Here is a 25,123-nt window from a genome sequence, read left to right as displayed (position 1 = left end):
AAGGCAGCAAGCAATATAAAAACTATAAAAAATAAATAAAGAAGACGTATTGAAAAGTTGCTTAGAATTGGCCTTTCTATAAAATACTGTGAAACACCCCTTTAAAGCGGACCTGTCACCTTAAGAAATAATTTTTAAATTGTTTTCTATTGTGTTTGGCAAGCAAAATAAACTTTACTTACACTATATAAATTATTTTAATCGTATTTTCTGCAGCCTTGGAATTCACAGTTGCAGCAAGCAGGCAGGGGCCATTTTGTGGACACTGTTATCAAAGCAGGCATTGCAATCCTGCTAAAATCTTGTTTCTGTGCCAGTATGGGGGGACCTGGTCCCCATATCCATGCACTGGTTACACAATTACATGGTGAGGAGGGAGGGGGAATGTGAGGAGGGCAGCAACATCTAAGAAGTTCTGAATTGAAAGTGAAAGTAACTGTCTGCCCCACCTCTATGCCTAAGGCATAGAGGCGGGGCAGGCATTATATGATTGACAGCTGGGATTTTAAAATGCTTTTATAATGGGTATGGATGTGGTATTAAAAAAATTATTTTGGGTTTCATGTTTAATTTGAAATGGGCTTTTATTATACAGCTTTTTATGTCTGGGTGACAGGTCCATTTTAAGGAGCCTTGGAATATATATAAGATCTCTTGTGGATACATACCTTCTGCAGTAGGAGAGGCAGAAGCAGACACTGTGGCCCATTTAGTAGTAGATGCCGTGCCCCGTGGTACAATATTATGCCAATAAGTACCTGCAGGAAAAAAGAAAATATTGTAAGTTATAATCAGTGCAGCTTGCACGCACCTTCTTTTCCTTTAAAAAGTGTCCTTTTTTAGAATGTGGAGCTTATTAGCACAGAACTTTTCTGCAGACTTTGACATGCCTTTCTATATCAACTTGGGGACTTGTGGACAACTAAATCTATGTGTGTGTTGTGTGTTATATCTCAGTAATGTCTTTAAAGGGGAACTTTGGTTTATGAAACAAAATTTGTCCCACACAACACAGAAACCCTAATATACCTATCACTGTAATCTGTTCCTTCAAAAAGTATGAATAAATTGTAACAACTTCTCCACAGCTTACAGACAGCATGCAGGAACTACCTAACCCACAATGCATTGCACTGTGATGTTCCTTTCCTTATTGACATCACATATGCAGAGAGTTGTGGGATTTGGAAGATGCAGGCTGAGGACAGTCAACTACGGTTACATTTTTTTTTTTATGAGTCTCAAAGTAGTCAGCCAGATCAGCAGGAGAACAGGGCACTAGGTGTAGGTAACTGTTCCACACCACATTATTACATTAAAAATCATGAAAAGGCTGCATATTTTATAACTGATGTACTGTATATTGCAAAATTGCTTGAAATTGTGTTTACTTTTCAAAAAGCTTAAGTTGTGTTTGGGCGGAGTTCCCCTGTGCAACATTACAGAAATAGTGCAATGTGTGTGCACAGAAAGATGACTTTCAACAAGAAGGTGAATAACAGCAGAAGCAACAGACCCAAATACACGGAACATTGCATTATTGAATGTAGTACAGGTATCGGACCCCTTATAGGGAAACCCATTACCCAGAAAGCTCCGAATTACGGAAAGCCTGTCTCCCGTAAACTCAATTTTAATCAAATAATTCAGAATTTTAAAACTGATTTCCTTTTTCTCTGTTTTAATAAAACAGTACCTCTGATTGATCCCAACTAAGATATAAATAATCCTTATTGGATGCAAAACAATCCTATTGGGGTTAATTAATGTTTTATTGATTTTTTAGCAGACTTAAGGTATGGAGATCCAAATTACAGAAAGATCCCTTATCCGGAATACCCTTGGTCCCGAGCATTCTGGATAACGGGTCCTATACCTGTAATTGAGTTAATGTATACTTGTAAGTAATGTATACTCGTATATGCAAATTTTTGTGGCAAGCCCCCCAATTGTTGAGTGCACTGGCTTAACAATTTGTAAATGAGCACACAGCACAAAGAGAACAAGCAATTCTTCCTAAATGCAACTGTTCTTATGGGAAATGCTGGATGTGATATTTTTCAGCAGGCAGGAAAGGGAACCATTTAGATACCTGCCAACTCAGACAAAGGTTCAATCAGGATAGATTACAAAGAGTGGTGGTAAATGGAACATTTTCTAATTGGACCAGTGTGGTTAGTGGAGTACCGCAGGGGTCAGTCCTTGGTCCTTTGCTCTTTAACTTGTTTATTAATGACCTGGAGGTGGGCATAGACAGTACTGTTTCTATTTTTGCTGATGACACAAAATTGTGCAAAACTATAAGTTCCATGCAGGATGCTGCCGCTTTGCAGCGCGATTTGACAAAATTGAAAAACTGGGCAGCAAACTGGAAAATGAGGTTCAATGTTGATAAGTGCAAAGTTATGCACTTTGGTAGAAATAATATAAATGCAAACTATCTACTGAATGGTAGTGTGTTGGGGGTATCCTTAAATGAGAAAGATCTAGGGGTTTTAGTGGATAACAAGTTGTCTAATTCCAGGCAGTGTCATTCTGTGGCTACTACAGCAAATAAAGTGCTGTCTTGTATAAAAAAGGGCATTGACTCAAGGGATGAGAACATAATTTTGCCCCTTTATAGGTCCCTGGTAAGGCCTCACCTTGAGTATGCAGTGCAGTTTTGGGCTCCAGTCCTTAAGAAGGATATTAATGAGCTGGAGAGAGTGCAGAGACGTGCAACTAAACTGGTAAATGGGATGGAAGATTTAAGCTATGAGGTTAGACTGTCGAGGTTGGGGTTGTTTTCTCTGGAAAAGAGGCGCTTGAGAGGGGACATGATTACTCTGTACAAGTACATTAGAGGGGATTATAGGCAGATAGGGGATGTTCTTTTTTCCCATAAAAACAATCAATGCACCAGAGGTCACCCCTATAGATTAGAGGAACGGAGCTTCCATTTGAAGCAGCGTAGGTGGTTTTTCACGGTGAGGGCAGTGAGGCTGTGGAATGCCCTTCCTAGAGATGTGGTAATGGCAGATTCTGTTAATGCCTTTAAGAGGGGCCTGGATGAGTTCTTGAACAATCAGAATATCCAAGGCTATTGTGATACTAATTTCTACAGTTAGTACTAGTGGTTGTATATATAGTTTATGTATGTGAGTGTATAGATTGGTAGGTGTGGGTTGGGTGTGCTGGGTTTACTTGGATGGGTTGAACTTGATGGACTCTGGTCTTTTTTCAACCCTATGTAACTATGTAATTGCAGAATAAATGTGACAAAACCTAAATGTTGCAACATCCACTTTATGAAGTCTGTCCCTGTTCATATTACCTTCATTATATCAGAAAGTAAGTATTAAGGCTCACAAGCTTGTAACAGATTACTTATCCTGCTTTGTGAAAGGCGCAGGCTGAAAGCTGTTCATAAAAGGAAAACAAAAAGCATTATCATTGCATGGTGACAATCTTTCTAATCTCTAATCTATCACCAGGGGTGGTGCTCCTCTTCTTTAAAGATGCACTAGGCTGGTGTACTTTTGTGCAGAATGCAGGGCCTCCATCCTCCATCCAGGGCATGTCTTATGCCTCCCTGGGCAGGATTTTTGTACAGAGTGCAGGGAATGCCTGGCCAAAGGCAAGATGATGAGCTGCATATTCTACACAAATCACCCCCAGGCCAGTACATTTAAACAAAAAAAAGAGAAAATGAGAAGCACCATCCAAGGGTAGCAGTTTAGCAATTATTTACTGGGAGTTGCCTAACAAATTGGCAACCCAAGTGACTTTCTTTCTCCTTTAAAAAAAAAAAAAAAAAAAAAAGCATAGATAGATATTAGTAGTGCTTATTTGCAGCAACAATGACAAGCTTTTACTGTGTTAACACACCTACTAGGTTTCCCCTGGCAACGTGAAACTCATTTTTCCCAGAGGTTATCCACACTCCACTGCTGTTGACACCTAGAAGGCTGGGCTGACCTTGTGGCTGCTGGGACCAAAAAGTCATGCGGAGCTTGTCGGCCACCTTCTCCACGGGTGCCTGAGCCACTGTAGCCACAGTTTGTGTGGCCTGCAAAAGTGTTTGAAACAGGGTGTAATGATCGAAGACCACATAATCTGTGATATTCACCTGCAAAAACGGGTAAGTTAATTAACACATAGGACATGTAATTATCAACAGCCATGATGGCTAATATGGCACTTCAACTGTGATTAATTCATGGGGAATTCACTGGGATTCTGAAAAATATACTTCTGCAACAAAGTGTTAGACAACAAGTGTTCTGTTTTACATTTTGACATTTTCATGGCAAAAAATACCCTAAGTAAAATATATACATTCATTTTCCTCAATATAAGAGCATAACTTGCATGCATGAAAACATTTCCCATATATACATTAATACAGATGTATGCGATGTTGCAGTGCTACTGCTAATTACTCAACATCAGAACCCAACCTCACTAATATTCTTGTGGATGAATGGAAGCAATTCCCACCAACAATTAGACAATGTTCCAACATGCAGTGTGTTCCAACATACAGTGGAAAAGCCTTCATGAAACAGCTGGTATTGTAGCAAAGTGAAGACCAACACTATATAATGTCCCTGGTTGACAAGTGTTTGACAGGCAGCCAACACAAACACACACACACACATTAAAGACCTGCGCCTTTATCCAGAGAGCTCTGAATTACAAGTAGGTCATCTACCATAGACTCTATGTTAAACACATAATTCAAATTTTAGAAAGTGATTTCCTTTTGCTCTGTAAAAATAAAACTAACTTGTACTTGATCCCAACTAGGATCCTTATCAGAGGCAAAACAATCCTATTGGGTTTTTTTATATTTAGGGCAGTGGCACATCGGGTGATTAGTCACCCCGCGATAAATCTTAGTTACTGACGGCAACTAATCTCCCCACAGTGCCATCCCGCCGGCAAGAATGTAAATTGCTGGTGGGATGGCATACGCATTGCTTTGGTTTCCCTTTGTCACCCAAAGTATCCTTGAAGGGCAACTTCATGAAAACCAAATCAACGTGTATGCCATCCTACCGGCAATATACATTCTTGCCGGTGGGATGGCATGTCAAGGAGATTAGTCGCCAACGGTAACAAAGATTTACCGTGGGGCGACTAATCTCCACGTATGCCACTGTCCTTATATGATTTTTTAGTAGACTTAAGGTATGGAGATCCAAATTAAGGAAAGATACCTTATCCGAAAAACCCCAGGTCCCAAGCATTCTGGATAACAGGTCCCATACACACACATATAGATGACAGACAGATAATTAGGGTTAATAACTGTTCAGCTTGTTAAAAGAAAACTATATCTCCATATAGTGTAGGTCTCTGTATAAATATATTGCATAAACAAGCCCATATGTAAAGCCCTGCTTCATCTAAATAAACCATTTTCATAAAAATATACTTTTTTAGTAGTAGGTGCTATTGGGCACTCCTAAATAGAAAATTGCCATTTTAAGAATTAAGGGCTGCCCCATGGGATCATAGGATTCAAGGTCCAAACAAGCAAATCAAGGCACATACATGCTAGGCCTCATCAGCCAATTTATGGACAGAGATCTGTCTTTTGCTTCCACACTTCTTCCTGTTACAGTTAGAGCTGCATTATTTCTGGTCATGTGATCTCTGAGGGAACACACAGCCCATCACTAAATGGTGGCTCAGGGGAAAGAACATAAAAGGGCAATAATTTGGTGAGATTCTTTAATTGGTCAGTTAACATAATATAAAACTATCTGTTGGTTATGTATTCGTTTTAATTCTCAACACCCAAGAGAGGTCCAACATGCATTTCTGTAGCCTTTATTAAAATATAATTTAATGTGTGTTTGGAAATATGTTTTACGCAGTATATGATGAATCATTATGGTGCTGGATTTAAAACTTTTTTCCCCCAGGCAATACCACATCAGTGAAAGAAAGCTGCCAAAATGCCTACTTGCCACCAATGATCATCTTCCCCTTGTGGGTTCTTTGCTGTGATTCCACTTCTGAACCAAAGATTACCACTGGCATCCAGAATCCATACTGTATCTTGGTCTCCAAGAGTAACACACACTGGCTCCAGTGCTTGCCTTTCACTGCAAAAACAGTGTGGAACTTACAATCTGTACTTAAATACTGCCTCACAATTCAATTAACACATGGAAAAGTATATATCTGGCTCGCAATTATTGCTTAGTTCTTTATGTAGAGAAAATGTTGATCAGAGAGAACATAAAATAATAAAAATCTCTTCTAGTGCAGAAGAACAATTTCCTATTCAGTGATCCTTTTTTATCTGTCAGTGATATTACCTGATAAGATCACATTTCCAAGCCTCTCCTTCAGGAGAAAAGCTGTTAACTCCTTCCCTGAACAGGAGTCCTCGCTGCTCTGTAAGTGCCCATACAACATGGTTCCTGGCAGTGATTTGGGATAATGGACATGGGCAATCAACTTTCACAGCTCTGGCGCAGGGACGGTCAACACTTAGGCCTTTAAAAAAAAAAAAAAAAGTTTCACATTTATTATTAAGCTATTATCAAGCTCAGTCAGTAAAGGAAAAGGGGAACAAGCCTCAAAGGAATAGCACTGGTTCCTTCTGAAAGCTCAGAATCAGGCACAATGCACTGAGATGGCGCCTACACACCAATATTACAACTACACATTTGTTGGTTCAATAATACATTTTGAAATGGTAGAGTGAATCATTTACTATGTAAACAGTATAATTTAGAAATAAAAATACACCATAAAATCATGACAGAATACCTTTAGCAGATGATTCCGACATTAAGAAAAGAAATGGAAAAATAAGGAAGTTAAAGGTAAAATGTTCTATGTTCAGTTTGCATTGACATATTATCATAGGGTATTAGGAAGCAATTTGTGTATACATGCATTATATACATGTAGGTGATAGGGAGTAACTATGTGCCACTCACTGGCAACTGAAAAAATCAATTCAATCCAAGTTGGTAGCAGAATTGTTGTAGATAAATGGAAACATTCAAGCTGTGTTTGGAATGAAGAAAACCAGGCCAGGTTCTTTGTGACAAAAACTATGCATAATGAAGGTGGCCAATTATTTTAATAATTCCAGTGGCATTGGTTGGTTTAAGAGTTTTACTCAGTTAATTTGGGTTGATAATGATGACATAAAACACTCCAAATTAGCTACAAAATAAAACCTTTCTGGTATTATCGGTACTTTAAAAGTGAGCTGCTTCACACGCTTCTTTGTATGACATCTCAACTATTATATAATATGCCCCCTCCTCAGCATATGTTGGAGTATCTGCCTTTTACATTAAGTGAAGTGGCTTAGGGGAATATTAGGCAAAACAAACACAGCAGAGTAAATCACAGAACATTGGCATTTACCTGTCTGCAAGTACAGATCTCCATTTGTTCTGATGATCCAAGCAGTGTCATCGCTAAGTGCTACAAAAGCAGCCTGAGGGAGTGCTTCATACCAGTGCCGCTTTCCCTTAATTGTCACTTTCCCACATGCAAAGGCCTTGTCTGATCTCTGCTCCACCTTCCAAAGAAGGGCACCTAAAAGAAGAACATATACATATAATCTGGGGAGCATTCCAAAGGAATTTTCTCTACTGGTGTATTTACATCAGGGGAAGAAATCACAGATCTGCTTCCTTCCACCCCAACATAACTGTGCACAGAGTGGGCAGATTTCTATGCCAAACTCAATGCACTCAATACACTAAAAGGCTACTGCAGTGCCTGTCAGTGTACAGTCATGTTAGGCTGGAAGGAAGCAGATGGGCCCTTCAAGTTGTGAGACTCTATACAAATTGCCCCATGTCTCTTATTAGGACAGCAATACAATTCCTTTGAGATGGGAATTTGTTAGATTTCTATAAAATATTTTCATAACATTGGGCAGTTCATAAGACCTCCAAATGGCCAAGGAAACAAAAATCATGTGTATACTTGGGTGCTTAAGTATTTAAAGACATCCACCTCCTAGGGAAAGTGATCATCACACTATAAAGCTTATTTATGAGTGTAAATGCAGGCGTTACAATGCAGTCAAAATTGTATACCTAACTGCTATTTTCAATTACAATTTACTCTTACACAAACTCCTTAGAACTTGTGTGTAGTGCCAAAACCGGATCAGCCTGCAGTGACAAATTGTGCACAAATATAAAGTACAGGGTGCACAGTACAAGGCAGCCCTGGGAGTACCACATGGCTAAAGGAGGTGTTACGTCCAGGATCCACTTAGTTTGTTGTGCTCATTTTTATACCAGCATTGAATCCTCTACATCAACATTAGCTTTAAGTCTGCCAGTGTATGGCCAACTTTACCCTTCCCAAACAAAAAATTCACCCTCCACCTATGACAACTTGCTTCTGTTTTTACTACTTTGCACATTGTATTTGAACTCAAACAAGCCTTTGTGTGTAGGATACCCATATGCATTACCATACTGAACCCTGGCCATTTGCCCTTAAGCTTAAAAAAATAGATTGCCTGTGGTCAGCCTACAACACAAAATTGGGACCTTTTTCTCTGAGGAGTCCAGTATGAGTGTGGTGGCTTAAGGAAACATTATATCAAACAGTAATACTAGGTCATGGTGTAGAACTGTCACTGGGAGGTGTGGTATGACACCAGAACAACTGATACTGATATTAGTATATGGATGGATATAATATATAATACCAGGGACAAAGTTTGTTCCAGCAGAAGTGATTGTTGCCATGGGTTACAGCTAAACAAGGGGCAAGCATTTTGCTTGTTGCTACATTACCATGTTACAGTCACATGCTGGGGAACAAACATTACTGGTATCCCCTAACTATTCCTATTTTAGAAATATGATTGTTAAAGTAATACTGTGAGTGGAAAACATGTTTTTTTCAAAAAGCATCAGTTAATAGAGCTTCTCCAGCAGAATCCTGTATTAAAATCCATTTTTTAAAGCGCAAACATATTTTTTTAAATATAATTTTGAAATTTCACATTGGGCCATATTCTTCATTTCCCAGGGTGCCACAGCCATGTGACCTGTGCTCTGATAAACTTCAGTCACACTTTAGTGCTGAGCTGCAAGTTGGAGTTATATCATCCCCCTCCCAGCAGCCAAGCAGCAGAACAATGGGAAGGGAGCAAGATAGCAGCTCCCTGACACCTGAATTGTGAAAAGTGTCAAACATCATGATAGCACTCAATAGTAAAAAGTCTGCTCGTGACTCCTCCAGTTACATGGGAGTAGGAGAAACAACAGGTTACCTGAAAGCAGTTCTAATGTGTCGCGCTGGCTCCTTCTAAGATGGTGCCTACACACCAATATTACAACTAAAAACATACATTTGTTGGTTCAAGGATAACTTTTTAAATAGTAGAGTAGCAGAGAATTATTTGCTATGTAAACAGTGTCATTTAGAAATAAATTTAAAATTTACACCGTGACAGAATCCCATTAACAAGTTCATTGGATTCTATAAGCAGTTTTATAATTTTTAAAGTAAATCCATGAGAATTATTTTGCAATGAGTGAATGGGCTGGAAGGAGGATGAGTTCAAACCTGATGGAGATACTGCCACCTGCTGGACACCATCTTCGAATTTCTGCCACCTCAGCCCTGCGCCAGGTAAAGCACTGCAGTACAGAGATCCCTTATAATCCAAACACCAAATGTATTTTTCTGACACAACAAGGCTGAGAATTCCATTTGGGGGTCCGGAGTAAACCATCCAACTCTCTGCAAGCTGAAGGGCCAAACAGAAAATGAAAGGACAATTTAGATTCCTGCAAGTCAAATGTGAGATAAAAAGGAATTTTACAAATCATAGTATGCTCTAACCTTTGCATTACTGTTACTTAATATAAAGAAATAGAGATTATGTTAATTCCTCTATGTGGCACAGTGATCAAGGTATTCGTTAACCTATGGCCTTTTCGCTTACTCTTATGTTGCATTAAAGCCCCCATCCTCTGTCTGTGGGCCTGAGCATGAGCAGTTCTGGCACCTAATGGTGAAGGTACAATAAGCCAGACCAGACACCACTTCAGACATCACACAGACATCACACAGACATCACACAGACATCACACAGACATCACCTGGAGAGGATGCTCTACCGCAGGGAATCCTGGAAAAACACGCCAGGACATCAAAGGGCATATATCATAAAAAACTGCTTCCCCCAGTAGGGAGTAAAAAATAAAAATATTTTATGCTTATAATGTAAAAGATTATTGAATTTAAAAGACAAATGATTAGTAAAATGCTAAACTCCAGCCTCCCTTAAAGGAACAGTAACACCAAAAAATTAAAGTGTATAAAAATAATTAATATATTATATACTATGTCTCTGCACTGGTAAAAGTTGTGTGTTTTCTTCATAAACACTACTACAGTTTATATAAATACCCTGCTGTGTAGCCATGGGGCAGCCATTTAAATTGAAAAAAGGAGAAAAGGCACAGGTTACTAAACAGATAACAGATAAGTAGCATAGATTCCTATTGTATTCTACACAGTTTATCTGGTATCTTCTTATGTAACCTGTGCCTTTTCTCCTTTTTTCAATTTAAATGGCTGCCCCCATGGCTACACAGCAGGGTATTTATATAAACTGTAGTAGTGTTTATGAAGAAAACACACAACTTTTACCAGTGCAGGGCAACAGTACATTATATTTTAATTATTTTAAAACATTTTTTAGTGTTACTGTTCCTTTAAGGGGACCTGTCACCCACACATAAAGAGATGGATCAAAGTCCTTTGCAGATCAAAAAGAAATTCTTTTTTTTTTTTTTTTTTTTTTTTTTTTTATAAACATCCATAACCATTATCTAGAATAATTAAATCTAGAGCAATAGGACTTGCTGAGTCATTATTGAAGATGTTTCATTATTTATCCAAGCAGTTTCTTTAGCTCAAAGTACTTTGAAGATAGCAATGTTTACAATTTGGACAGACAAGACCACTGGATTGAATGAGTGTAAAAGAGGCTATTCCCACACCACCTTACTGCTACATACAATGCTGTTCTAATATCTTTACCCTCGTGGTTTCACAAGAATTCACACATCCATCCATGCAACTCTCACAAAAAAACAGTTGTCTCTATGAGTTGCAAGACACCTTGGTAATCCTATCACAGTAACCTCACACGGAGTCACACCTGCGTGAGTTTCCATTGTCAGCTCTGTGAAGAGAGTTACAATGCACCATTGTGATTGGTTTAGTGGAAGAGTTCATATGGCGAAGATTTCCCATACTAGTTATTTGAACTGAAGCTGAAGCTCAGGTGAGTAGTGAAACATCTTCAATGATTACTCAGCAGGTCGAGTTGCTACTATACCATGACCTAGATGAATAAAACATTCCAAATACTCATCCATATTCATTATAAATGTATCATATCAATCAATCATATATTGCCTACCCCACCTTTGTGGCATAGGGCAATATCTTTAACTTTCCATTCAGCATTTTCTAGATATCACTGCCCTCCTCACATTCCCCAACCCCCTCACTGTCTATGTCTTGTGTAGCCTGTGCATGGGCACTGGCATAAGGTCCCACTCTGGCGCATGCACAAGATTTTAGGGTGACACAAAACTTGCCTTAATAACAGTGCCCACAAAATGGAACCTGTATGCTTAATGGGATTGTAAATTCCAGAATTAAAGGGAACAAAATTTAAATACGGTAATTTATTTTGTGTAAGTAAAGTTTATGTTGCTTAACCAATACAACAGAGAGGGATTTGGAATTATTTCTTAAGATGACAGGTCCTCTTCAATTATGTGAGCTGAGTCAAGCTGTTTTGTGCGTGTACTTAACATGAATGTTGACAGATTCCCAAGTATAATACTAGGGAATGTATAGATATATAGACACTTGCTTTTAGAACACCATCCACTGGGACTACAGCAGACCGCACCTACCCCCCACTTTATGGTCACTTGCGCCAGGTGGGTAAGAGAGCACATGGGGAGGGGTTGGGGTCCTAAAAACCATAGAGGAAGCAGACCTCATGGTCCGGGCCCCCTGGTGACCGCGATATCTGCTACCTCTATAGTTACGCCACTGACATCAGCAGTGCCCATACACGTATGGCCACCCATATTTCCACTCACTAAACTGACAGCCTGAAAGATCATAACAAAAGGAAGTGAAGGGGAGGTGCAGCTCCTATGCATGTCTGTATCTGCCAATGCATTATACAATGGTTGACACGGTGTACCACAGATATGATTTTCAAATATGCCTGAACAACAAACAGAACGACATCCACAGTACATGGATATACGTCAAGATTGACAGGAAATGGTACGAAGAAAGAAAAGGTACTGGTATAACTTCCTAGGAAATTTCCTTTTTATAAATATCTTATACATACATACATATGGCTATGTACTGTTGCAAGTAAACAAAGTAGGAAATACCTGTTCAGATTTCAATAAGCCAGATACTTCTTGGGTGGAACAAGCCATATCTTGAGAAGCAGTCATTTCTGCCACATCTGCTACACTGCTCCCTGAGGTGGAGTGTGGAAACCTATGGCCATATATGTCCTCCTCATCACTGGATGCCAGCATGGGATCCTGGTTGCCTCCCTCTATTCTTTGTTCTTCACTGTCATTTGAGGGGCTCTGGGAAGTGCAATATGTACTATTCAGTGGGCTGTCCTCAATGAAACTTGAGGAAACTTGCCAAGTCCTGCTTTTTTCTTGAAACTGCTGGTCTTCATCAAGAATAAGAATTTCATCTTTGTTGCTCTCAAGTGGCTTCTCCTCTTCCAAACCATAGGCGATATTACAGTTTTTACTTGAAAGGGTCTCCAAAACAGTAGGGCATTTGTCTACAGCACAGCAGTCAATGTAATCAGGATCTTTTTCAGGTAAAAATGCTGCATTATTTTTTACCATTAATACATTGAGCTCCAAAGGATCAGTCATTAATAAGTTTACAGCAGATATGGAGTCACATTCAGCTGGAGGCAGTGGATCGGCATTATTATCACTGTTTACATCCAAAAGTTCTTCAGTTTGTTTTGCAGGGGGATTACTCCCATTGCCCAGGATAGTAGGAAAGGTCTCTGTGGGCTGCACAGCACTAAAAACGTCAATACTGTTATCTAAGACACCCTGATTTTTCCCACTGAACAGACTTTCCTGGGAGCTTAGATGATCTATACTGCTGACTGGGCAGATTTCAGTGGCAGAAAAAAAGTCTGAATTTAAAGTGAGGGGGCTGTCTGTGCTTGGCGTACTTTCACGAGAGCAGGCATCTTGATTTTTTAGTCCATTTTCTACTGTCAAGATATGAAATAGAAAAAAAAATATGATGTTTTTATTTTCCATCCCACTTCAACAATGAATTTACTGATCACGTGCATATAAAATGGCTACAAACCCTGCTAGTCCCAGGAGTAAGTATGCATTATTACAAATAAGGTTTAGGAGTTTCTTGTCAATCCTGGAAAAAAGAACCGTGTTTGCTCCAATTCTAATGAAAAATTAAATTGTATTGCTACTGGCAAACATAAGGAGCCAAAGTCCCAAAACCCAGACCCCCCAAAGTTACACACAAACAATGCTGACAAGTGTTACACACTCACTATAAAGCAAGCTCATTTGCCATTTTTGTCACTCAGAAACCGGCATGCAAACCTTTAGAATTATTATTATTATGGGTTAGACAATAAAAGTTATGCATTATTCATCAACAAGAAGGGTGCTCTGCTTCATGGCTACTTTCATCCAAATGTTACTGGCGATTTTAGAAGATGGTGAAATTTATGCTTAGCCATTATCTAGGGAATTAAAGGAAAAGTAAAGGGATGAGGAAAATGGAGAATAACAAAACCTGTATTGCAGGCTCCACAAATGCCAAATACTGTTATATATACATATTGCCTTCTGAGACAATAAGAAAAAAAAAGTCACCTAGGAAGGCAGCGTATGGCTCAGAATAACCTATACATAGAGAATATACAGTGAATTAAAATATAAATGTGCTCAGTACCACACAAAAAGAAATGGATTACCATATCTCTTCTTTTTCTTCTTTTTGACCTTCATTGACTTCACAACAAGCTCTTGGTCAAAGTCCTCATTGCTGATAATGCTAAACCTTTGAGATGTGGGCCGCTGCCCATTATTTGGAGACCCTGGCTCTGCAGTTACAGTCAGACTGAATCCACTGTCTATAGAATTCGTGGAACTGCTTCTGCTTTTAACCTCATCCGCAGGAAGAGAGCAAGTCCTAATTCTCATATCAGTCCCCTGATCCAGTAGGCTTTCTTCATCTTCTATGGCGCAGAGCTGGATTTTCTCTGTCTTTATTGATTGAACATCTATTTTATTGTTTTCTTTCATTTCTGACAATGCTCCAATGTGGTGTTTCCCATCCTCCGTAAATACTGGAGTATGTGCTCTGAAAGGGCTATGCAGGCTTGCTAAAGGCACAATACAAATAGAGGGGAAGTTAGTAATTGCATAAGCACAATAAGAGACAGAACATAATGGTTTAGGCATTCTATTCTGCATGGTAAAGATGGAAATGTTTTAAGAGAAAAACCCAATAATTACTGATGAAACATATCCTGAAGGGACTTTGGTTTTAGGCATTAAGGATTAAAAGACAGATAAAGTGCACTGAATGTTACAAGGAAAGGGCGTGGGCAAAGAGAGAAGGGTTTCAAAGGAAGTTCATGGCTTGTGTATTACAACATTGTATATTTAAATGGTTAAACTAAAGATAAAACTCTAATAAAATCCCTTATAAAAAAAAAAAAAAACTACGAAAGAGTTCTATAAATTTACTGTTTCAATGGCATGTTCTGTAAAGTAAAGGCTAAATAAAGGCTGTAAATAATATGAAAAAACTGATTTGTAATCTGATGTATCCCTAAAAAAAAAATCATTAGGTCCCATGGAATATTTCAATCATAACGTACCAAATAAAGCCCCTTCTGGCATGTTGGAGATTCTTATTATTTCTCTATCTCCTTTTATAAAAAAGATTTCGTTGTTTGTACATGACACAGACACAATGTCACCTGAACTCTCCAGACCACCAATAACAGCCTGAAAAAAAATGAACAATTAATAAGGTAAGATAATAATTTTTAATTTGGAAAAACACAGTCCAACACCTACTGGGTTACTTGAAGTTGTGGTGGAAATAAATATGAAAAACATGTTGGAGATACTACACAATTATGAATTACCATACAGCATGTATCACTGATCTCGGAAAGGACCCCCTGTTTCTGTTTTTCTCCCTTCCACCTATTTATTATAACTTACCTTACTTCACTATTAGACCTATCACTTTTTGCCATTCTGTCCTGTATTTATTAAGCACAGGTAGAAGAGAAGAGCTTTTACCGCTGAGCTCGCTATCCTTCCTTAAGGTGAGTGAGGTGTATTCATTCCTCTCCATGATCCAAAAGCAAGAAAACATCGGTCTTTACTGACTATTTATTAACATTGTGTTACTTATGTACAAGATTATATTGTAAGGCCCTAATGAGGAACAAAACATAGGTCATCACAATTCGAAGGGAGTGCTGTCCTACAGATACGACTTAAGAATTTATTATAGAATGTATTGCTCAATGTATTAATCTGATGCTATATTATACATAAATGTAATTAACACAATAGGGAATGGCATTTGACTGCAGCATATATTTTTTTGTTGTCAGTTTCATTACCTGATTGACAGTGTCAATTAGATAGATGCTGTATTCATCCCAGCTGAGAACCCAGCCTTCATGTAGGAAACAATACAGCAGACCAAAATGCTTTTCAGACAACACAAAACTGTCTTTGTTTGAGGTTTCCACACGGGGATAGAGCTCAAATTGTTCCAGTCCTTTGAACATATCCTTTAAAATGAAAGTAGACTGTACACATCCATGTACATCAGATTTCCAGAGGCGCAGACCAGGTCTTGATGCAAACAGCTTCAGGTCGCTTTGCTTGCAGAGTCCAGGAATAAAACAAGCGCCATATTTTCCATTGCTAGCAGCATAAAGGGAATAAAATGCAATGTAAATAAATGTATAGTAATTATAATAAGCCCATCATCAAATTTTCTTAACATGTTATTTAATTGTTAAGAGGCTGCTGCTCCTTGTAGCAACACGTTGGTAAATAACAGGTGGTACAATTCCCAAACACCTTTCTGTCAGCCTGGAGACAAATGTTCTTGACCAAGAAGTAGATGACAGTTAAGGTAAAGGCATCAATACATATTCTGATAGCATTTATATGACCAGCAGACTAAAAGGTCAGACATTCTGTAAATCTGTCCATCAGTGTAGAGGGACAAATATCACCGTTTCATTCTTTATTGCTTGTCATAAGATCAAAAAGCAAAAAGGAATCAAACAGCTCCAGGCAGCATTTCAAAACTGCAGTGAATTTAATGGCAGTGTCAGCACACTACATGTTTCGTGCAGAGCCCTTTCTCAAGTATACAAGTACAAAGCATTGTGGGATTAAATACCTTAATGTGAAACAAGAAAAACCCTTCCCCAACCCTCCTTCTTAAAGTGACGGTCAGCGTCCATTAGTGTCCTTAGTAAATCCATTATAATCCATTGGTAAATTTGACCATTATCAGAATACTTCTTTGTGAAACAACAGTGTTTCCCCAACCCTCCTTCTTAAAGTGAGGGTCAGTGTCCATTAGTGTCCTTAGTGAATCCATTATAACAAAACATCAAATCAAAACATTTCAGAGAACATAGGTACTGCCAACAGGGCTTACCTAGGGATGCAAAACATGCAGCATTATTTAGATAGCAATCCTTGCCATGTACCATGCATGACAGTATAACTATAATGCTGCTTGTTTTTGCATCCCTATGTAGGCCCTGTTGCCAGTACCTTTGTTCTCTGAAATGTTTTGCTAATAACAAAATCAAAGGATAGGCTTGGTTTTATGCAGTATCCCTGATAAATCTTGTATCTGATTTGTGATTTCTGAATGGACTATAGAAGATTTACAAAAGGACACTAATGGACACTAAGGGGCACATTTACAAAAGCACGAACGCTCAAGCGTTCATGCGAACGCTTCGAGCGTATTTTTGCCGATTTTTTCGGGCGTCCGCACGACTTTTTCGTACGGCGCACGACTTTTTTGGACGTTTGCACGAAAAAATCGGAAAGGTTTTACCGCTGTTTACAATTGTTCGGTACGAAAATTTCGTGACCCTCGGATCGTCAATACGATATTATCGTGACTAATATGATTTTTTCGTAAGCATTTTCGTGATATTTGCGATCTTCCGAAATTTTCGTTTCCAATATGATTTTTTTACATTCGTGATTCGGATTCGTGGATTAGTAAATGTGCCCCTGACCGTCACTTTAAGAAGGAAGGCTGGGGAAACACTGTTGTTTCACAAAGAAGTATTCTGATAATGGTCAAATTTACCAATGGATTATAATGGATTTACTAAGGACACTAATGGACGCTGACCGTCACTTTAAGAAGGAGGGTTGGGGAAGGGCTTTTCTTGTTTCACATTAAGGTATTTAATACCACAATGCTTTGTACTTGTACACTTGAGTAAGTGCTCTGCCCGAAAAATGTAGTGTGCTGACACTGCCATTAAATTCACTGCAGTTTTGAAATGCTGCCTGGAGCTGTTTGATTCCTTTTTGCTTTTTGATCTTATGATATACTGTTGGGGTGGCTCACAGACACCTGGAATCTGCAGCCGTATACTACTGATTATTTGTGCTGAACTATAACCCAAAATTTTTTTGGCTCACAGCCCAGACAAGTAGTAAGTTAGAAGGAACTGCACTCTCTTCACTTCCTCATCTGCTGATGCCTGATACACACACCAAGAAGGGGCACTGGCAGATGAAAGAGTCATATGAAACTGCCTACACTGAGGTACCCAGGAGGCTATACAGTATGTTAAAAATATGTCAAACTGCCCAAACAAATCTAGGCATGTATGGCCGCATTTAGGAAGATCAGTTAGATCATGATACAAAAAGAATCACCAGCAGAAAATTCTTTGTGCAATAAGTTCTATGAGGTATCTGCTGGCTATTTGTTTTCTTTAAACATTATGTTTAGTTTTTACAACTAAACATTATTACTACCATCTATGATATTCGGGAATTTACTATTAAAAAATGACAACTTTTTGCAGTGAAAACTAGCAGCAATGTAACACAACGTTATCCTACCCATCATTAACCACAATGTGATTTGTTACTGTACCCCATGGTCACAGCAAACCCTTTTTTGTGTGGTTTAAGTAGCAATATGTTTATCATTGGCACGCAAATAATATACTGCCTGTGTGTGATCATGACTGCTGCTTAGAAAAACAAGCCTTTATAGTAGTCTTCCAACCTACCTGCATCTTGTGGTACAGGATTTATTACTGTAAGAAAAGCTCAATCCAACTCCACCCCACAGCATTTGCTAAAACTACAATCATCATTAACACTGCATGATAATTTAGCATTTCTGTTATTTTGTCCCCTTTCCTATGATGTATTTAAAGACTGCAAAGAGATAAGTTTTAAACATATGCAGCAAGCTGCTAATAAGAATTGAGAGACATTTTGCATTGCTGGGTGCTTACGATTTTCTAGGCTGAGTTCCAACTTGCTTGACAGCCTTTTCCTCAGTGTAAAACAAGAGACATCTTTGAGTGGTAGACACAAGCAGCACTTTCTGGCTGTAGTCCAATTGTACGACAGAAGACAGCTCCTCCAGGATAAGGCTGGGATTACATAAGCCCTACAGCACAAACGGTAAATGGAAATAAAGTGAGACACACCTACTGAAATATTTGCACATATTTGCTACAGTCAGTAAGTGATAAATAAAGCTCACCTTGTCAAAGTCTAGATCAGACTGAATGATTTTTCCTCGGTCATCACCAGAAAATAACTTCATGCCATTGGGGCTCCAGGCCAGGGCAGTGATGTTGCTTTTATGAATGCCAAGTACATCAAATCTTCTTAACTACAAATGGAAGCCACCAAACAGAAAGACAAATAGAGCACAAAATCAAAATCAGCATAAAAAAATATAATAAGATAATGCTTGTTTAACCTTTATTTGCACCTTTGTTTCTGAATTGTGATGCTGATATGTTAGGATTTTGTTAAAGGGTAAATATACCATTGCATGATTGGGCAAATGGACATTGGCTGCATTATTATCACTTTATCCTTATTTATGAAGTGCTGTTACTACTGCTACCTCTACAGAATATTACGGCCGATGACATATTTTCCTACATGCGATATACATTTTCACCAGTATGAAAGAATAGGAGGTCATTCACCACCGCTAGACAAGATTAATCTAGGGGCGAATAATCTCGTATGCCTAAGGGTGATGGCAGATGGAGCATTTCATCACCCATACGTAATTTGGGACATATGATTATGTGTGAACTGGTAATTCAAATTCCAGTGGTCAGAGGTCTTGTAAAATACCCAGTTTGCAACTCTATATCTGCAAGACTTTGAGGCCATAACTGGGTTATCAGTAACTGAGATAAGAGAGCCCAGCAAGGCAAAGTAAACAATAGCACAGCAGTTATAAATGATATAATGAGACATTTAGTAAGGTGGCCATACATGTAGCAATACTAATTTTTTGTGCGACCATTGGTTGCACAAAAGATCGTTCCCACCCGCCACTGACATTCAGGGCTGAATCATCAGATATTGAGGTACAAACAATAGAAAATCTACCTCCACCTGCCAATTGAGCCCTGAATGTAGATTTTGCTCGGGCACCTTCAATAGCACCCAATCAAAATCTTTCAACCTGGCCAATCAAAGAGACAACCAACAGCAGCCTTTGCAATATCGGTTGCCTCTTCAAGCCGCCATACACGCACAGAATATCGCACTAAACGAAGTTTCATTCCCACATTCAAGCCAAAAAAGGTGACATTTTTACAACTGCAGGTGCCATGTTAAAGGAGTAGTTTATGTTTAAATGAACTTTTAGTATGATGTAGACTTTTTTTTTTTAGCTTTGTGTTCAGCCAATCTACTCTGTAATTTAAGTCCAATTTACCTAAGCAACCAGGCAGTCATTTAAATTAGAGACTTGAATATGAATAGGAGAGGGCCTGAATAGAGAGATAAATAATAAAAAGGGAAAATAACAAAAAATGTAGCCTCACAAAGCAATAGATTTTTGGCTGCTAGGGCAGTAACTCCCAACCCCACCTCCAATCTGGAAGCTGAAAAGATTAAGGTAAATAATGAAACACTATTAAAAAAAGACAAACTAAAAAAATTGCTAAGAAAACAACATTAGTTGGATTTATCAGAGAACCAGAGGGGCTTGTATAAATTCTGCCACAATTTTTCTCATATGGTAAATGTTTTATATACTGCATGTGTAACAGTTTCAAGGGGCTTGGAAATTTAATTTCACAAAATAACACTGACCTGCTTGTTTCTCCCAGGCAAAGGAGACACTAGTTGGAAAACTGCCACTCTTCCAGATACAGTGCCCACAGCAACCAGGTCATCAAAACAGCTGAGAAGCTTCACCACAGATATAGATTCCGTCTTGCCCTGGCAATACAAACATTTTTGCTAACAATAATATTGTTTGCTGCTAAGGGACCATGACATTGAGTTAATTTAAACAAAATTACCCTAAAGTAGTGTACTACCAGCTGTTTCTAGGAACTTATGAACTACACAAGGCAACAAAATAAATATCTAGAGATTAATTTATTAAAATGGCAGTAAAAACAACACAAGGAATATAAAGCAGATATAAATAAAAAAAACTAGTAGAATACATTTTCAGTACAAGACTTATTTCATAATGATAAGCAAAAGTGTTCATCTGACGTGCTGCATATCGATGAAGCAGTACCGACACATTACCTCCAAGCTGTATTTTTTCATCTGGCTTGTGTGTCTGCAGTACAGATACAGCATTCCAATGCTGCTGCCCACGGCAATGAAATCACTGTTGGCATCAAGGGCAGTTAGGTAAACCAGGATAGAACGGAATCCTTTCTGCACCTTTGCAGGAATAGCATTCAGAATGGAATACAATGGGCAGAACTCTTTGAAAGTCCCAACTCGTTGTGCAGCCATTTTTATCTGGTAAGTAACTTCCACCTCCAACCCTCACATTGCTGCCAAGGTAGAACTGAAATATGAGCAAGATATAAAAAAAAAAAAAGATTAAACCACTACAGATCCCAGCTAATTCATAGGAAGACAAAACAAAAACATCTTAAGCTGTATCTAATACTTCAGAAACATTATTTCAGTAAATAGAAGTGTCACACTGAATGTGACACAAACATTCAGTAGATCTGTAAGGTTGTAGGCTCTATGGGGCAGGAATATCCTTCGTCTTATCTTTACATTAAGCCAACTTGAATGTAAAGGTGGCCATATATACTGTGCGAAGTTGGACGAAGTCGCCAAACAAGCGAACCATCTCTCAATATGCCCATTGGGCCAAATGATCAAATTAAAATGGCAGGTATATGGGTGGTCGGATCAAGGACCACACCAACGAGCTCAATTTTAGGCCAGATACTGGTCGGATAGGCCCATCAGGGGTGCCCATACAAATCGGTCTGAAGGACACAAATCGGCTGCTGAAATGTGCCTGAGTATGGCCACCTTAAGTTGTCTTTGTAACTATTTTATTGACCTTGTTTGTTCTGTTAATATTTAGATCCAATTCTCTGACGAAAAAATGCAAACCAAATAAAACACTTACTTACAAAGGGCCTAAAGTTGACCTTAAATTGAATGATATAGCCATGAACAGAATTACCAAACCATTTAAACAGTAGTAGATCTGGGCAGCTGATGGCTTCCCCTGAAGTACAAAAAAGATCAATGGACAACCTACAACCTACATCCTGCAAGTCAAAAATGTGAAAAGAGCAATCTCACTATTGGTTATTCACGTGTGACCAAAAAGCACATGATCCTGTTTTATGTGTGACCATACAGCACAAAATCTTGTTCAGCTAGCATGTGGTCTGTATAACCCTTCCAAATAAAGGATCTGCGACTCTACAGATGTGTCTTTAGTTAGAAAAAGATAATAGCACAGGGACTTTTAGGGCTCTGGCACACGGGGAGATTAGTCACCCGCGACAAATCTCCCTTGTCACGGGCGACTAATCTCCTCGAACTACCATCCCACCGGCGAAAATGTAAGTCGCCGGTGGGATGGCAAATCGCCTGCGCAGCGTGTGCTATCCCACCGGCGAGCCCTTAAGCAGTGTGCTGCCCTCCAAATTAAAATGCATTTCCCTACAAGCACTCCTGTTTCATTCTGGAGAGTGAGAAATGTGTGTGCTGTGCTACGGTGCACTGTATTGTCGCTGAGGGATATCAAAAGAATTGGTAAAGTCAGCATTTCAGAGCTCGGAGACATGCTACGTGGCATTCATCACAATGAGAAGCAGCTGCCAACACAGAATGTGTTCTGTATAGGACTGCTGTGAGCAAGTGGAAAGAATAACATACACTGACACAATTATCAGGAAATACACTTAGTGCAACTGATCAGTTGTGTACTTGTTCAGCACAAAAGTGAATCCACCAGTCTATAACCATCATCAACTTTTCTGGACCGTATACAAATCTCTATTTAGAGGACTAAACCCCTACAAATAAGAGGTAGCTCAATCCCTGCTCTAAAGCAATAAAAGGAAATCAATTCCCTTGCCAGTACCACTTTTTCTGCACTTGTTGGACAATGTCCTGGGTGCTAGCTCAGTCCCAGCTACAAAGGAGTCATTCAAAAGAAGCGTTCACTAAATCAGATTTTAATCTAAAGACTTTTTTGCATATTACAAGAAAATGGGATTTTCAGTTCCTTTCCAGGTTGCTTCTGCAACATTGTTTTAGGAACTAGAAGTACAGGTATGGGACCTTATCCGGAAACCCATTATCCAGAAAGCTCCGAATTACGGAACGGCTGTCTCCCATAGACTCCATTTTAATCAAATATTTGCACATCACTTTCGTACAACTGTTGTATGGCAATTATTATTGTCAGAACATCCTCTGATTTGTTATTTTTAGGACTCCCAAAATTTCAAGCTGAATGTTAGTTTTAAATCGTTGTATTAAAACATACGATCGACATGCGAATGTTCATCGAAAAGAAGACTAAAATTTTAACTTGTATGGCCAACTTTACTGCTGGCAGCTTTTATATGTTTTTATCATTACAGGAAATTGTTCTTTATTTATAAAGCACCAATATATTCTGCAGTGCTGTGCTTTTGTATTGCCTTATAGAACAGTTTAAATTCCCTAACCAGCTGATAAGACAGCACAGAAAATATACTATAATAATGATTTAAACACTGGTGGAACATTTCATGAGGGAGGCAGCATGATTGTATAGGTTATTACCCCTATGCAGGTGAAAATTCTCAAAATAACCCTTTGGTGCAACATGCACACTAAATAAACTGCAGGAAACAAGTGGAAAGAAACATTCCTTTGGCTTGAAAATAAATCATACCTTAGTTACAAAATAGGCAGCTCTAGGACTGCTACTACAGCCAGCCTATTCATTTTGGAACAGGTGCCACTTCTTCAGACGATAGGGGTGAAGCGCTGTAAGCAATATAGAAGAGGTTATTACTTAACTAAGATGTTTTACACAATTGCAACATGCAAACACAAACATTTATCATGAAGAATTAAATCTTTTTTTAATAATTAAATTAATACATAATGCTTTAAGGTCTAACTATGTGTTTAAATAAGAGCAAAAACCTAAGTAGAAATCTGAAGACAAAAGTAACGCTCTAGTGCCCGAGGGTCATATAGCAAGGCTTGTTGTTCGTGGAAGAATATCCAGAACAGAGGATTTTTTTGTGAAAGATCTACAGATAGTGCACCTGTAAGGCGGATGCAGCCCACTGGCCACCAGATGGACAGCCCTGCCTAAACCTAATGTTTAATCACAGTCATAAGTCATATAATGACTGCCTTTCTTCTGGTAGAACTTTGTAACACTAGGTTTTCTTATTGGAAGCTACTATTACTTTTAGAAAGTCAGCAACTGGCTCAAGAGAACCGTCTTCCTGAACAGCCTAAGCAATAAACCAATACCTTTTAATACGTCATTGCCAAAAGTAGACTGCTAGTACTAACCCCAGATATGTGGGGTTTTGCCCCTTGAAAGAGGGCAAGCCTACAGTAACTGAAACTCTGTGCAATTAAGTGATATAGCTGCCTAACAACAAATTAAAAGGCATTGTAATGTATTATTATCATGTGTTTATAAAGTGCCAACATATTCTAAAGCACTGCACAAGGAATGGGTGTATATATTAAACAAATAGATTTTTCAACAAAATCAACCAATACAAGAGGTAAAAAGGGCCCTGTTCAGTGTTGCCTTTTCTACTGCTTGAAAGAAGCCCACAACATGCTACCTTACAGCTTGATAACTAAAAATATAATTTGTGTATATAAAGTCTTTAAAGCATAAAAGACAGGCTAGCACCTAATTTCCTTATGGAACATTAAGGAACCACATTTGTCAAATATCCTTAGGGACAGCTGTGATTGTAAAGATGTTAAAAATTCTCTTGATGAGATGTATCAAAAGATGATAGATAGATAGATAGATAGATAGATAGATAGATAGATAGATACTCTTACAAGAAGAGAAGTATGAATGAAATCACCCAGATGTACATTACGCAGCTTTCTGGAAAAAGTAAGGATGCTTCTTAAAGATAAAAAGGACAAAATATACCATCAAAACAAAATATGTACACTAAATGCAGATAAAAGTGTTCAGTAACATTGGAGCGTGCTAATCAAGATCAGTGTGTGTCATGTGCATAAATAAATATATATACAAAACATGTCTAGTCTAGGGCCATCCAGCGCTAATGACAGTGCAGGAGGGCAGCAGATGGCACATGTTATGTACTTTATGGTTAGATCTAAAGGCAGGGAGTGTGTGATGAAAGCTGCTAGATTCTTTTTGCTATGAGTGCATATATTTGCTTAATAACAGTAGATGATACACACATTAAGCACAGTGCTGATGGCACAGCAGATGAGCAACAGCTGGCAAGCCTCAGCTCAGTAGCACT

The 25,123-nt window shown here is 38.6% G+C and overlaps 1 protein-coding gene across 3 annotated transcripts in view; it reads right to left on the bottom strand.

Annotated features, from left to right (window-relative positions):
• tecpr2 (tectonin beta-propeller repeat containing 2) overlaps positions 1 to 25,123 on the bottom strand; it is a 47,226-nt gene that overhangs the window by 21,867 nt on the left and 236 nt on the right. The window contains exons 2-16 of one of the 3 annotated variants that reach the window (XM_002936586.5): positions 23,530 to 23,624; positions 20,904 to 21,174; positions 20,454 to 20,582; positions 18,871 to 19,002; positions 18,617 to 18,774; positions 15,710 to 16,019; positions 14,948 to 15,077; positions 14,036 to 14,446; positions 12,432 to 13,300; positions 9,556 to 9,739; positions 7,381 to 7,554; positions 6,312 to 6,492; positions 5,954 to 6,095; positions 3,868 to 4,108; positions 669 to 758 (exon numbers count right to left, since the gene is read on the bottom strand). In XM_002936586.5, coding sequence (XP_002936632.2) covers positions 669 to 758; positions 3,868 to 4,108; positions 5,954 to 6,095; positions 6,312 to 6,492; positions 7,381 to 7,554; positions 9,556 to 9,739; positions 12,432 to 13,300; positions 14,036 to 14,446; positions 14,948 to 15,077; positions 15,710 to 16,019; positions 18,617 to 18,774; positions 18,871 to 19,002; positions 20,454 to 20,582; positions 20,904 to 21,119 — 3,367 coding nt within the window. In that variant the 5' untranslated portion in view covers positions 21,120 to 21,174; positions 23,530 to 23,624. The remainder of the gene's footprint in view (positions 1 to 668; positions 759 to 3,867; positions 4,109 to 5,953; positions 6,096 to 6,311; positions 6,493 to 7,380; positions 7,555 to 9,555; positions 9,740 to 12,431; positions 13,301 to 14,035; positions 14,447 to 14,947; positions 15,078 to 15,709; positions 16,020 to 18,616; positions 18,775 to 18,870; positions 19,003 to 20,453; positions 20,583 to 20,903; positions 21,175 to 23,529; positions 23,625 to 25,123) is intronic. The other 2 variants (XM_012969268.3, XM_004917174.4) reach the window with 2 other exon arrangements.

The sequence above is a fragment of the Xenopus tropicalis genome, chromosome 8 (genome assembly GCF_000004195.4).
Source record: "Xenopus tropicalis strain Nigerian chromosome 8, UCB_Xtro_10.0, whole genome shotgun sequence".
Lineage (NCBI taxonomy): Eukaryota > Metazoa > Chordata > Amphibia > Anura > Pipidae > Xenopus > Xenopus tropicalis.
Note: the sequence above shows the minus strand (reverse complement) of the source record. Positions and strands in the feature narration are given on the sequence as shown.